Raw genomic sequence first — 15571 nt, forward strand, 5'->3', positions numbered from 1 at the left:
AACTGAAAAGAAGGGCGTTCCAGGCAAAGGGAATAGCATAAGCAAAGCAACTAGAGGTCAGTTAGCTTAGTGATTAAGAGAGGAGGCTCTGAGGCTAGACAGAACTGAATTTGAATCAAGGTTCTACATTTCACTAGCTTTAAGACCTTGCTCAGTGTATTTAAACCCTCAAAGCCTCAATTCCTGCTTAGTAAAGTGGGGACAATAATACATATTTCTTACCAGGTTCTTTTGAAAATTAAACAAGGCCATGCTAATTCATTGAAAGCTCTCAGTACTGACATAGAGTAAGACCTCCACAGATGACTGCCTTATTATTAATAATGATGATAATAATAAGCATGGTGTTTAGGGGGAAAATATAAGGAATCTCATTCTGCTGGAGTTTAAAGCACAAGGAGATGGGGGCTAAGAAATGATTACAGAGACAGATTATGGAGAGTTTTAAGTCATATTAAGAAACTTGAGCATTATGGGCTGGAATCACTTATGGTGATTAAATAGGAGAATTATACTGAAGTATAAATAACATATTAGGGCCGGCCCCGTGGCTTGGCAGTTGGGTGCGCGTGCTCCGCTGCTGGCGGCCCGGGTTCAGATCCCTGGCGTGCACCAACGCACCGCTTCTCCGGCCATGCTGGGGCCATGTCCCACATACAGCAACTAGAAGGATGTGCAGCTATGACATACAACTATCTACTGGGGCTTTGGGGGAAAAATAAATGAATAAATAAAATTAAAAATAAATAAATAAATACCATATTAAATTATTAACTAGGAGAATGATATGACCAGGTTTTGCATTGTATATATATTCTCCACAGCTATAGTTGTATAGTTCAAACTGACCATGGTACTTGTACACTTGCAGGATGTAATAATATACATTGTTATTGTTGAGTCCTGATGTCATATAAACTGAAGCTATTTAATTCTTTCTAATAAATACAAACTCTCCAAAATTGTCCATATCACTCGTTAATATGTTTTGCAACTGGATCAGAAGGGGCTGGGTCTGTATTTGAAATAATAGTTTCTCCTTTGTTTGATCTGAGAGACAAGTAACCTTGGAGTGAGGAGGGAAGTTTATAAAATGGGGAGGGGGAATGCATCCTCAGGTGACCAGCAGAACTATGAATCACATTTGAAGTCTGAGATTCTTCTATGACTTTTATATACTCAAATATCACATGCTACTTTTTACAACATATTGTTTTGCATCAGCATCTTGATCTAGAGTCCATATTAAGTTAAAGATGAAAGGTTTTATTGTCAAGTCAAGAACAATCAATACTACCATTTTGCAGTGTATGGCACTTCTTGCCAAATACTAATAAGCATCATATTGTCTCTGTTATCACCAATCCTTCTGGCTGAGTAGACAATCTCATAGTTACTATTCAGTTCTGCTTCACATTTATCATGGCTGTCTACCTGTTTACTGTCATCTAATTTCCACCATTATCTCCTCTCCCTACTTCCACTCCACACCCATATCTACCTTGGAGAAACACTCCTTAATAGAATTTTGATTTTCATAGTAGCTACTGAAATCAAATCTGAGTCACTGTGTAATTCAGAATGAGTGCTGAGAAGACAATGTATGGGCTTGCTGGGGGAGGCTAGGGAAGGCGACAAAAACAGAAACCAAAAGGTGCTCTGTAACCACTGAACGCTTTATTTCATTTTCTGCTACTCCCAGCTGCTTTGGTAATGCAGCACAGTTTAGTTAAAGGAAAAGAGGAGCACAGACTTTTAAGGCAGACAGAGCTGGGTTTGAATTCTAGGTCAACACTCAAGAACTCTATTAGGTTGGTACTACTATACTCATGTTACAGATGATGGTATAGAAGCCCAGGGAGATTATATGACTTGAACTGTGTAGGTGCGTGTTATATTTGGCATGCTTTCAAAAATATCAATGTGTAACCAGTATAAAATGGAATGGTCGTGTCTTTCTATAGGCCCAGTCTTATTTTCACTTTCCTGGGTCATTTATGGCTAGGGCTTGATAGCTACAAAACATCCCAGAGGAGTATACATTTGCCATCTGGCCAATGGCTGTTTCAGGGATTCCCTAGAGTCCTATCTTTGCATTTTCTTTTTGAAAATAGCTTCCATTTAGTCCAGTTCTGAGCAATACCATTACTCTTGTATCTGGCAACACAGCACACGATAATTCTGGCTTGACCTGAGCCACTCTGATAGGACAGGAGGTAGCCTTTCGCATCAAGTGTACTGGTCCTATCCAACACCTTAGAACCACCTATTAGAAAAGATTGATCTGTGACAATGTGCAAGTCATCCTGATTACCAATGTGTTGCCAGTCTACAGACTGTGCCAAGGAAGCTGGTGAATTGATTAATCTAGAATTGACCAAGTTCTCTCTGTAGTTTTTCAAACATTGCAAATAGGTAATCAGAACTATTAATAATAATGATAGCTAATTTTGAGTGTTTACTATGTGCTGATTACAAGCACTTCCCAATTAAGTGTTTTACATGCATTAATTAATTTAACCCTCTCTCAATAACACTATGGTTCATTACTGCTCTGATTTAAAAGTTACAGCCTTTTCTTCACAAAATTCAGAGAATAGAGATCAGTGTGTAAGGCAGATATCAGTTTCCTGAAGGCCAGAGCCACCCGTTGGCATAGCCTTTAGCACAGCACCTAGGCCTCTTTTGGCAGTGTATGAGCTGGGCAGATGGGCAGCTGGACTGCTTTCATCACAGAATGTGAAATACTAAATGTCTGGCTTAGTTCCAGACTGCTTTGGGCTTTCAGGGGCCATTTGAACTCAGGAAAAATCATGCTTGTGCTGGAACCCACAAGAAGAATAGTCACTGGTTTGGTTCTGCCAAGGAGTAGCAAGTCTCAAGTAAAGCATCGTATGGAGTCTGAGATCTATTCAAAATAGATTTATGTTATTTTTGGTGATATGACAAATAATTTAAATGTGGTGAATTTTTTCCCATCTTGATCTGTCATATACTTGACTTCAAAAGAGTGCTAAATCCAACTCACTCCTGTTTTCATAACAAATAACTGATCTCACTTATTGCTGTGAGAAATGGAGCAATGTATACAGTAATAAAATATTAAACTCAGTGATAAAAAGCTTTATGTTATAGCCTTTTCTGTAACTATTAGGAGGTACCTAATACAGTAACTTGAAAATAGCACACAGAGTTTGATCATTTAAATTACATATAGTAATAGCACCAATAGTACTACTTTCAACTTCACTTGAAAAGTGTCCCATCTCACAATGTTAAAATATTTGAAATATATTACATTAAAGGGCAGTTTCAAAGCAATACATCCATACATAATTATCTCAATGGTAGGGAGGGGGATAAAATAAATATTGATGTAAAAAAATTCTGTAGTTATCACTAAAATGTTAACTTTAGTTATCTCTGGGTTCATTTTTTGTCTTTACAATTCTTTACATTTTCTAAAATGAACAGGTATTATTTTTATAAAGATTTTATAAATATTAAGTAGAATCCCTTCTAAACAAATCAGTCAAAAATTATTAAAGATCCTTTGATTAAAGATCAAAAGCACAACATTTATTTTATGAGTTTAATATGAGATAAAGATTATTTTATTTTCTCAAGGTAATGTAGGAAGAAAAATAATACTGAAGGATCCTAAAACTTTGGAAAATACTATAACATAATTGTCTATAAATTATAGAAATATGTTAACTACGAAACAGCATAAACATATATTTTGCAAAAAGAAGCCACTTGTAAATGCATGTGTCTATTTCTTTGCTGTGTTTAATCAAAAGCTATCTTGTTCACATTACATTGTAAGCTAATATAAACCATGTAATTAGGAAGAATACCAGAAAACAGTTGGAACTCTATAAACCTCTTTGTGTTTGAGAAAAGCCTACCATAATTTACATGTGTTACTTCTCAAAAATCTCGGGAAACTGGAAGTAATGGGCTTCATTCTATAGTTAGAGAAACTAAGTCACAGAGCCATTAAAAAAAATGAGCTCAAGAACTCAAAAAGTGAATAGAAAGACTGGAATTTGGTTCTCCTGACTGCTATTCCACTGATTACCACTCAGCTCTGACTTTGTGGACAAGTTGAAGCAAAAAACTAACTTAAAAACTAAAACCAGTTGAACAGGATAAGTTTGCAGGCAATATACCAACAATTCAGTATAATAATACCCAACAGCTAGATTGCTTTGAGTTTTTGGTACACTTTATAACCATGCATTAACCCACACAACATCAATGGAGGGTGGGGCTATATTGTTAATGCGGTTCAGATAGAACGGATAAATCAAAACACACTGTAGGATTATAATGAATATAAAGTCAAATGAGAAATCTCTGGCAGAAAAAGCCCAACGCCTTACTCTAATCAAGCCTCAATAAACAAATAAAACAGAATAAATATATTGGAATACCAACCATCTCCTCTTAGCCCCCGTTATTTCCATCAACCCTTCTCACACTACCATTACATCCCTATAAATGATAGCTAGGACTGAAGAGAACCTAAAAGCTACTCAGTTCATCCAATTTCCTTCAGAGAGGCCAACATCTAAACTTTCTCTAGAATATTTTTTAAGGAATTTCACCTTTAAAGACCATTTCCAAAATTAAAAGGCACTAGAGAATATGATGTTCTCTGTACAGTTAACAATGGTAACCTCTTCTTTTTGCTCACATACATCAAGTAAAAGCACTAGATTTTGAAAATAAATATCTAATAAGATCCCTGGTAACATGCCAGTTTCTAGGAAGCATGCAAGACTGAAACAAAAATTTCCAAAATCAGATATCTAAAGAGTCTAAAACTTACTAAATAAAGGTTAACATTCTCCAGCTAGGTTGAAAACATTCCTACTCCTTATCATTTTCCCTGTGACTAGTCAGAATACATTCCTTTTTCCAATTGAATAAATTTCCCCTTCCCTCAGAGCTTAGTGGTCTCCCTGGCAAGGATATCATATAGAACAGCTGTTATATTACCAATATAAAGGCAATACCATCTGATCTAATTGCAAAACATATGGACAGCCTGAAACCAAACTTTTGGGAGCTCTATGTCTTTAAGGAAAGAATCAAAGATCTTCTATCTGTAAAGGCTGTGAACCATGCCACGATGCCACGAATTCAAACGTTGCACAATTTAAACAAGATCTATTTCAATAAGCTACTTTAATTAATTTTTAAGCACATGCTTTAAATTCCCTAGACAGACTGAAATGGATAAGAACTATCTCTGTTTTCAGTCTCTTCTAAGGTCTCAGTTAAACTTTCCCTGAAGGTACCAAATCTTAGATATGTCATCCCTACTCTATGTTTAAGATTTGTCAGGCCTCAGGAACAATTTCCTTTCTTGGGTATTGTCTTCAGAAATCCCCTTTCTTCAGAACCACAACTCACTGAGACTAAGCAAATATCTCTTATGCTGATCAAAATTGCTGAGCCAATGGCAGAAATCATAGTTAAGAGGCCCTGGGTAATATCACCTGACTTGATCTCATACAAGTAAAGGCTTACCAAGCTTATCACAACTTTTTATTCATTTTTTCATTTATTTTTATGACTTTAAAATTAAAATTGGATATAATCATTGAAACAAACTTGGAAAATTCAGAAAAATACAAAGAAGGTAACTAAAATTACCCATAATCCCATTACTTAGCTTTAGTCATTTAACATTTTGGTATATTTCTCTCCTCCTTTGTATAGTGCTACTAAACGTAATGTAAGCATTTTAATGGGTGCATAATAGTTCAGAGATTACCATACTTTCTTTATCATAGAATTTTAGAGTAGAAGAATTCCTATTTTGAAAATCTTTACTGAAAGCACAAACCCAGTATATAAACCAGATGACAGTGGAGCTGATTAAAGAGTGGGTGGTGATATAGAGGTGGAGGGCCCAGAAGTAGACCCACCTGGCCTCCACAGTCCCTATACTGGCTCCTAAACACATCTGAGGAACCCTAGGTCCCCAAATAATACAGTTTAAAAACCACAAATCCAGTCTAACTCTACCATTTTACAGATAAAATTACTTGCCCAAGATCACAGAACTGGTAAAAGAGCTGAGAAAGAACTTACAGTCCCATGTCTCACAGACAAGCGCTCAGCTTTTCCAACTTAGCTACTCTTTATGCAAAAGTCATCAGATGTTCATTTGTCTATTGCTGTACTTCCTTTAACTCAGAAAAATAGAAGGGACAAAGTTATGTAACCAAAAAAAAAAAAAGAATAATTAATGTAATTTTCTAGATCTCAAAGAACGCCACTTGCCCTAAGTAGGTTCTCACACTATTCCTATGAGTAAAGGGGAAAAGTAAAAAGTTCATTTTTAAACTAAGGAAAAAGGCCATGAGCTTACATTATTTTCCTCAAAAATACACTGCACATCTAGTGTAGCTACAAACCATTCCTTCTTCTTCACTCATTCAAGCATCAAATATTTATTGAGACTATTTGGGGCTGGAACTGGGGATACAATTGTGAACAAAACAACAGAAGTCCCTGCCCTCATGGACCATCTAAGCCTGATAGGTTACAGCAAGCTACTTTACCTTTCTGAATCTCAGTATTTGCCATCCATAAAGCAAGGATAATAATATTTAACTACTACAATGTTTAAGAATTAAATAACATGATTTTGTGTGTAAAAAAAAATCCTCATAAGTAGGTATATTATATGTGCTCAATTAACATTAATTACCTTTCCTGCCAAAGTGTTAAATATGAGATTGGAAATGACAGGTGAGAGAGTACCACTTCCCTTTGCTACTAACACACTGATTTGAGGCAATACAACTGAAATAGTATGTTAAGATAATTCCAGATTCCTACACGAGGAAAGAAGTAAATAATATTTCAATCTGAAGAAATGAAATTTACATGAGCCCTCCCAATCAAGTTCTATAGTTCACCTTGTTATCTCCATCACCATTTACTTTCAATTACTACTGGGCTCTTTCCATAACCTTTAGCCCCATATAGTGCCTAGAAAAAAATATATAAAGTAAGTAATGCTCTTCTCCAAATACTATTTTTCCATCCTGTAAATGGGCAGCTAACCCAGTCAAAGATTTACATTCAACAAAATAATCTTAGAAGACAACAGTTTGAAACATAAAATAGCAAATGTGAAACCCACTGAAAACCTGTAAAGATTTTGTCAATATTCACCAATAAAGTACCAGCAGAGGACAAAAGCTAAATAAGCCTTTTTTCACTCATATAATACCCAGAAATCAACAAACTACGGATGTTAATGTCTTGGAGAGTCTAAGAGCACCTTGTAAAAGATAAAGCACCGCACACTTGTTAATTATTAGAAGCACTCTGTTCACTATTAACTTGAATTAGATTTCTACAAGGGAAATTATCATTTAAAAGATCAAACATTTGTTTCTCAAACAAATTAAACATTTTATATTGGTATGCAGCCCAAATGCACCTACCTAATAAAAACAGCTCATATTATTCATAAACAGAAAAAGAAGTTTGCTATTTATTCAAAGTACTTGATTTTTTTGGAGGCAGATAACTTCTGTTATGACAGTTGTTTCTGTGTTGCTCTTCAGGAGAAGAAGAAGAAGAAAAAAAAAAAGCTGGGCAATAAAGACCCCCGAGCAAAAAGAAAATCTTCTCTCTCATTTTTTTCAAAAAGAGAGCATTAATAACATGTCCTGAACATTGTATAAATTATGACATTTTCTTATCAAGTGGGCTTAATAATCTAAGTTAAAATAGACTAAAAACAAATTCACAGAAAAAAAGTCAAAGTTACAGAGAAAGACAGGTTTTGTTCTGAGTGCCAAGTGTTCAACCCTGTGCACCCTGTTACCAGGACATCTTCAAGGACCTTTTGTTCCTCTAGAAAGACTTCTTGGAAGAATTGGGCTTTGAGGAGGCAGGCACTGAAGGAGCACAGAGTGGTAAATTGTTAAATAGAGAGGATAATTCAGTTCCTTAAAGAACATGAAAGAATGGGTGGGGCTCAGAATAAGAGACAAGAGTGAGGAACATATAGAGGCGTTTCCAGTGAAAAAATGAGCAAGGAGGACAGAAGGAAGATTTTTCTTTAATGAAGAAAAATAGGGAAAGATTTCTTCTGACAATAATAATTATCTGTGAAACAGTGGCATTACCAGAGGGATTATTCTGCACAAATTTACCACATGTACTTAGATAGATACATCTAGAAGGACAATTATTTTGAGTAAACTTTTACTCAATTAAAAGAATGATTATTTTGAGTAAATCTTTACATATGTGATCCAAACACACATGTATCCAGACATAATCTATCTTTTTCATCACAATTTCTTAAAATCTCCCTCAAATTTACCAGTGCAGTTAGGGTAGTTGTTTCTAGTGAAAAACAGATAAACCAAAATGCATACTTGAAAGAAGACTAAGTGACCACAGAAGAGGTAACACAATCTCAACATTAGTGATAAAGGTTTTTATATCATATCTAAAGAAAACAAACAAAAATCAAGATCAAGGCAAAAAAGCATGAATTAAAGCATTTATAACTAAAAACACCATCTAACACTGTCTTTCAGCTAACCAAGATCTTTATTTCTATTTTCTTCTGATCTGCTAAGTGCACTAGAGCAGTGATCTCTCTACCCATAATTTATCCATCAGTGAAAACAGCACTGGGATACTTTTCCTCCCTTTTTATAAGGGTGCCAGGACGTCTGGAAGTTAATATACACATGTTTACAAATGCTGAGATAAAAAGTAATGCACACTTTAATTTTATGAGTCTTTAAAAAAATATATATCAAGATAAAAAGACCTAGTCAGATTATTTCAGCGTGTAAACTTTCAACTAGCCAGAAGGCTTCCTGGGGACATAATTCAGAAGATTTGAAACTAATGATCATAGTTAACTACGCTGTTCCAGAAACTAATCTAAGAAATTTCTACAGAAATCTAGGCACTTAGGCCAGGAATAAGATACAGGGAATAGGAGAAGTCCCTGGGCGTGGCCCTAAAGAGACTAAAGACAAATTTCTCTATCACAGACCACATTAGAACCTAATCAAAGGAAGAATCAGAGCTATAATTTAAAATCACAGTTGTAAAACAGAGAATTCGAGGAGGTGAGTGAACAGCGCACAATGGAGTGAAGGGAGTAAATGCCAAAGAACAGCATAAATTTTTTCAGATCAATATTCCAGGACCAATATTTTTAGCAAAACGGTTTCCTTCTCTTCTCTTCTACATAACTGTTTCTTTAAAAGCGAATAATACGAATTTTGGAACCAGAATGACTAGGTTTGAATCCAGGCTCTGCCATAGCTAGGCTTCTCTGAGCTTCAGTTTCCTTATCTATACAATGAGGATAATAATAGTACCTAACTCGATTACACCTGTTGCGAGGATTAAATAAATTAATATATATAAGACACTTACTGCCTGGAACATAGTAAGTACTATACTATTACAGTGGTCCACAGTCCTTCAGATCTGATGCTAAATACCACAAGATGCAAAAACCAAAATTTTTTCTGTAACTTATTTGGCAGCAAAACCTGACCTGAACAAATGCAAGGCTATTTATAGTCTTTATCTCACTCAGTGTGAATATATGTACATGCATTTTGATGCAGATATCTTCCTGTGTTTGATTACACGATGCTGCCCCAGACTTTACTGGGATGTATTTATCAACTTTCTAAAATCTGAAAAGTTCTAAATTCTGAAACACATCCAGCCCCATACGTTTTGCATAAAAGACATTACCTTCGGAGCCTGAACAATTTCTATTTCCTGAAAATGAATGGTATCTTCTTAAATAACTACAAGAAAGTAAGACCCTGAACCTAGCAGTAGAGAATTTTAGGATGAAGAAAATATTTCCCAGTACAGTTAGGAGGGACTTGCATTCCCAGAATGTTCCTTTCAAATAAAATTCATTCATAGTATTTTATTTACATGTCATAGTAGTCAGAGTTTTCAAACTCTAAATTCTAGGGCTTGCTTCAACAAAGCCTATTCTCTTAACTTAGATCACAAATAAAGGATTAAGGCTCTTTGAGGGGCATTAATGTGCCCTGAATCATGCATACCAAATCATCACAGAACTTTAGAGCTGGAGGAGACCCTTGAGAACTAATCTAAACTCTTATTCCTTCCCTTCCAAACTGTTTTATCATCCATAAATTTACTCTCTCCTCTGAGGTAAGTCTAACCTGCCCTAACTTGTCCTTAGACTCTGTCTATAGGAACACCCTGGAGGTGAATGTGAATAAACTGGGTGGGGTACACCGACAGACGTGGGATCTAAAAGGACGACTTGAATCTAGCACAATAAATCTTATATGTTTGGCAAATTTCTCAGCTTATACTTTAGAATATAACAAGAATTTCCAAGTCCAGAAAGAAGGAAGACTCATCTAGCACATGTTGGAAAAAAAAAAAAGACTTAGTTATCTTAATGGACGCAATGAGTCAACAACATAATGTGGTTGCCAAAAAAGCTACTGTGATTAGGAACTGACTGCATCAACAGTAGTATGGCATCCAGAAAGAATGAGGTAACTGCCCTCCCTACTACGAGCTAGTTAGAGCACAGCTGGAGTATTATGTTCAGCTCCGTGCTCCACACTTTGGGAGAGACACAGAAAGACTGAAAAAGTCCGGAAGAGTGGTGGCCAGGATAGTGAGGGAATTTGAAACCATGTCACATAAAGAACAGTTGAGGGAGCTGGAGTTATTTAGTCCAGACTCAGAGGGAACATGATCACTGTCTCCAAATCCCTAAAGAACTGTCATGGCACAGAGGGAGCAGACTTGTTCTGCATGGCCCCAAAGGGCAGAACCAGAACCGGCCGGTGTTAACTACAGGGAGAAATATTTCAGCTAAGTCTATGGGAGTACTTCTTAAAATGTAGAGCCACGTTACCTATCTAGCCCTGAAAGTCCATAATTTTACAAATCAACATTTGTTATCACCTCAGTCTCTTACTACTGATAACTATTATCCTCTAGCATCACAGCCTCTCCCTTTACCTTTCTTAACATGTCCTATCCAGCCAAGCAATCAGCCAAACGTTTGCCAGGTCTGTGGGAGGAAAGTGCCTGCTTGCTGGGCAATTAGTTTCAGTTTGCAGATCAGTGTCCCTGTAAACAAAAAAAGGGCCCTAATTGAGGGGCAGGCAAGAGCTCTCAGCTAGACTTCCATGAAAGAAATTTTTATTAATTCAAAGAGCAGCTAGAAGACCCATCCAATCATATATTATCAATGGCACTCAGTCCTTACAGGAACATTACAATAAAACACCCTGTACAACCATCTTCCCAAATGCCAGAGAATCCAACTTTGCAAGCCAAACTAGGTCTCTCAAATTCAGTTGGAAGTCTTCCGTCAAAGAGATGTGTTTACTGTTTGAAGTAGACTAGAACCCATGCTCAGATAAAAAGGCCATACCTGATTATATCACCGTAAAGCTAAAATTGCCTATCATTAGGATAACAAAGTCAGTTCAGCTGCTGCGAACTAGACACAGGTAATCCATAGTAAATTCTCAGAAAAGTATAAATTACAGAAGATTTAAAACACAGGAAAGTTATCGAAGTTGGACATTCTTCTAAAACTTCTGTCACCCAAAGACCACCACAGATATAAGTATATGTTAGTCCATGGAAGTTACTAAAAGCCTTGACCAGTTCGAATGGCAAATATTAATCAATCCAGTTTTACTTCACTTAAAATTTATCTAGATTCTATGAAACTCCAACCAAAGTATTAGAGAATCTATACATGATGGACTTAACAAGAACACACTCTTCTCTGTGCCTTTTTTTTTTTATAATTTTATTTATTTATTTTTTCCCCCAAAGCCCCAGTAGATAGTTGTATGTCAAAGCTGCACATCCTTCTAGTTGCTGTATGTGGGACGCGGCCTCAGCATGGCCGGAGAAGCGGTGCGTTGGTGCGCGCCTGGGATCCGAACCCGGGCCGCCAGCAGCGGAGCGCGCGCACCCAACCGCTAAGCCACGGGGCCGGCCCTTCTCTGTGCTTTTTAAAGTGAAGCCCAGAAGCAATCTAAGTATCTATAAACAAGGGATTGGTTTAATAAATCATGAAATATTCTTACAATGAAAAATGCAACTGTTAAAGAATAAGGTAGACCTCAGGTATTGACAGGAAAAAAAAAAAAGTCCATGATACACAGCTAAGTGAATACAGCAAGTTGCAAAACAATTATATCGAATTATTTCATTTTGAGTTTTCAAAAATGATTTTTTTTAACTTTGTGTATATGTTCATATATGCCCAGAAAAATGTCTGAAAAAAAGATCAGACTGTTAACAGCAGTAACCTCTAGGGACTGACTGGAACTAGCAGGCAGTAAGAGTGACTTTCACTTTTTCCTTTGCAGACTTCTGGTTGTTTGTATTTTTTTAAAGTAAAGGCTGCCTTTGTGATTTAAAAATAACACAAAAATAATAAAAGTAAAATAACATCAATTACACAGACTTATTTATCATATACTAACCATTCAAAATAAGTGATCTTGCTACTTAAACACTACCGTGAGCTTCAAACTCAGAAAATCTAATTCATCCTTTTTCTATTATAGTTTACTAGAACAAATAAAAATCACCACAAGTCCCTACCAGGCTTCTCAAATGCTTTCCATCCCACGAAAAAAAGCCTTGTCATAAGGATAACTAACAGATACATGGTGCTTACTCTGCACCAGGAACTGTTCTAAACACTGTAAATGTATTAACTTATTTAATCTTCATAGCAATCCTATGAGGCAAGTACTATTATTATCTTCATCTCACAGTTGAAGAGAGGTTAAGTGACCTGCCCAAGATTACACAGTTATTAAGGGGCAGAGCTAGGACTCAAACCTAAGAATGGACCCCAGAGGCCATACTCTCAACCACTATGCTTCCTGTCTCTCAATAATATGTCAATCTCTCCATATGAAGGCCAAAAAAGGTTACAATCAAAATCCAGCTCATTAATACACTCCCTGAAGCTGGAAGAGATGTAAATCTAGCTTTTCATGGGTGAATAATCTGCATTCCTACTTAAGTCAATGCCAAGTTCCAACCCAAGATTCAAGACTGTATTAAGACTCATAACCATGAGGGAAAATTCCCTACAAATTCAATTATACTCTACAATTCAAATTCAAAGTCCATACCTAACTCCACAGTAAATCACTGAGCCCAAGAATTAGGTCAGAGATCCATTAACGTAAGTACAGCTAGACAAATGGTTTGGACAAATCTCCACCCCAACCCAAAGCAAAGGAATTCAGAAACTCTTGTCTAACATCTTGACCAGGTAGGTTTTATTTGTTTAGTTCCAGGTCCACTCTAGATTGAAAGGGGGGAACAACAGGAGTTGTCTCTAACTTTGCTTGAAGACTTCAATCAGCAGGAAGAAGAACCTTGTTTTCTATGTGGACTCAAACAGTAATTGGCATTTATCAGCATTAGCAAAACTGAACATTCTAGCTTAGAGGAGGAGAAAATGAACATCCCTGCTGAAATCGTGTATTTGTCCAAACATATTGACCTTGTAATTGAGGGAGGGAAAAAAAAATGGTGCAAGAGGGGGATTTAACCTAATTTATAAACGTGCTCAACCTAGATACACACCTGTCCCAAATGACCTACTGAATTCACTTATTTGCAGGGCAAACATGGATTACAATGTCTTGTCTTTTTTTGCCTTAAATGATCTGTACTCCTGTTTGTAAACAAAATCCTCTCAATATCTCTTCCACCTGTCACATGCGCATCTGATATTTATGTATACAAGGAGAAATGAACAAGGAAATTGGAGCTTTGGGAGGAATCTCTTCTACTCAGCTTTCGACCCACTGGTTGAAGGAGGTATTGTGCTGGCTTTCAAACTTCCCCAAATAACCCAGGCGGAGAGGCAGGGCGAGCGAACCGAACCCAAAAGTTTGCGCCCATTCCGGGTCTCTGACAAAGGCCAGAAAGCCCTGTTTGGAAGGAGGTGATGCCTTCCGCACGGCAGCCGCCCCCTCCCGAGGAAGCACAGCCCAGGGGGGGACAAAGGACTTTCCAGATTGGGGGGAAAGGGGCGACAGGCTAGCTGGAGCTTGGACCTCCCCTTAGGAGTCGAAATCTGGGTAACCTTTGCGGGGAGAAATGATCCATTCCAACCAGGATCCCGACACTAGGGCCTGGGGAAAGGATGGGCAGCCGCTGGGGAGGGTCCTGCGAGCGAAGAGGGGCTGGGACTCACCTGGGGGAGGAGAGGAGGGGGCCTCGGTGGCAGGTGGGGTGGGCGGGACGCTGCTGCTGCCCGGGGGGAGGCGGGTCGGGGTCCGCGGAGTGGTGGGCGCCGGAACGGTGGTCGCTACCGGGGTGGTCGGCGCCGGGCCAGGGGTCGCCGAGAGGGTGGTCGGCGCGGGTCTGGTCGTCGCCCGAGGGGTGGTCGGCGTGCGTTCTACCGCCGGAGGGGTGGTCGGCGCCAGGCCAGCGGTCGTCGAGAGGGTGGTCGGCGCGGGTCCAGCCGTGGCCCGAGGAGGGGTGGTCTCCGGGGACGGGGCTGAAGAGGACGCAGCCAGGGGTCTGTGGACGGTAGCGCGCGGGGGTCCGGTCCTCGGGGCCTGGGTCGTGGGAGCCGTCGCCTTAGAGAAAGGGTGACTGGGCTCGCCCCCCAGCCCCGGGCCCGGCGACGCGTCCACCTGCCCCGCGGCCCCGCCGCCGCCGGTGACATTCCCCGCCGAGGCTGCTGAGGCGGCGGCGGCGGCGGCGGCGGCGGCGGCGCAGCACAACAGGGCGAGGCCGCCCAGGCTCGGCAGGCTCCTCATAGCGCGCTCGGCTCCGCCATTCATTCATTCAGGCAGTCGGTCGGTCAGTCATCTTCTCCTCCCTGCCCTCGGACCAGGGAAGCCGCCGCAGCCGCCGCCGCCACCGGGCGCACCATCCCCACCTCCCTCTGACAGGCGGCCGGCCCCGCGGGCGGGCCCCAGCGCGGAGGGAGCGACCGGGCCGTGCGCGGAGAGCCCGCCCTCCCCGATTGGCAGCCTCGTCTGGCCAATGGGAGGTCACGCTAGCCCACGTGACACACCCGCTTCCCGGCCTCTTTGTAGCCCCACGGGCCAATCAGAGGGCACCGAGGGGAGGAGGCGGTGCTGAGGCTGGAGGAGGGTGGTGCGAGCCGCGCTCCTGCCGGTCGGGCTCGCGGCAGCCCCGGCTTTGTCTGCCCGGGGAACGGGGCGCGGGCCTCGGGCACCGGGCGCCGCGGAGCAGACAAAGGACGCGCCCCGCACGGCAGACGCCGGGCCACGTCTTCTGCTCCATTGGGCGGCGAGCGCGACCTGGGGCGGGGAGTCCTCTCTCCGGAGCTTCCCCGCCCTCTTGAACAATGGGGCGCCGGCGCCGCACCCGGGCTCGGGTGGGGACTGGGCTGGAACCCCCGCGATGGGCGAGGGCGGCAGTAGTGAGGATGTAGAGCTCAGTATTGCCTCTGCTGCCCGAAAGAGCCTGGCCTGGGCCCTGCTATGTCTGCGCTGCCATTCCCATTTCAGAGATAGGG

At 40.2% G+C, this 15571-nt stretch overlaps 1 protein-coding gene across 1 annotated transcript in view; it reads right to left on the minus strand.

Moving 5' to 3' along the window:
- Nucleotides 1-14977, minus strand: part of MEGF9 (multiple EGF like domains 9) — an 82132-nt gene extending 67155 nt beyond the window's left edge. The window contains exon 1 of the mRNA XM_058523897.1: nucleotides 14273-14977. Coding sequence (XP_058379880.1) covers nucleotides 14273-14867 — 595 coding nt within the window. The 5' untranslated portion in view covers nucleotides 14868-14977. The remainder of the gene's footprint in view (nucleotides 1-14272) is intronic.
- Nucleotides 14978-15571: the final 594 nt, after the last annotated feature.

This window comes from Diceros bicornis, chromosome 28, assembly GCF_020826845.1.
Source record: "Diceros bicornis minor isolate mBicDic1 chromosome 28, mDicBic1.mat.cur, whole genome shotgun sequence".
NCBI lineage: Eukaryota > Metazoa > Chordata > Mammalia > Perissodactyla > Rhinocerotidae > Diceros > Diceros bicornis.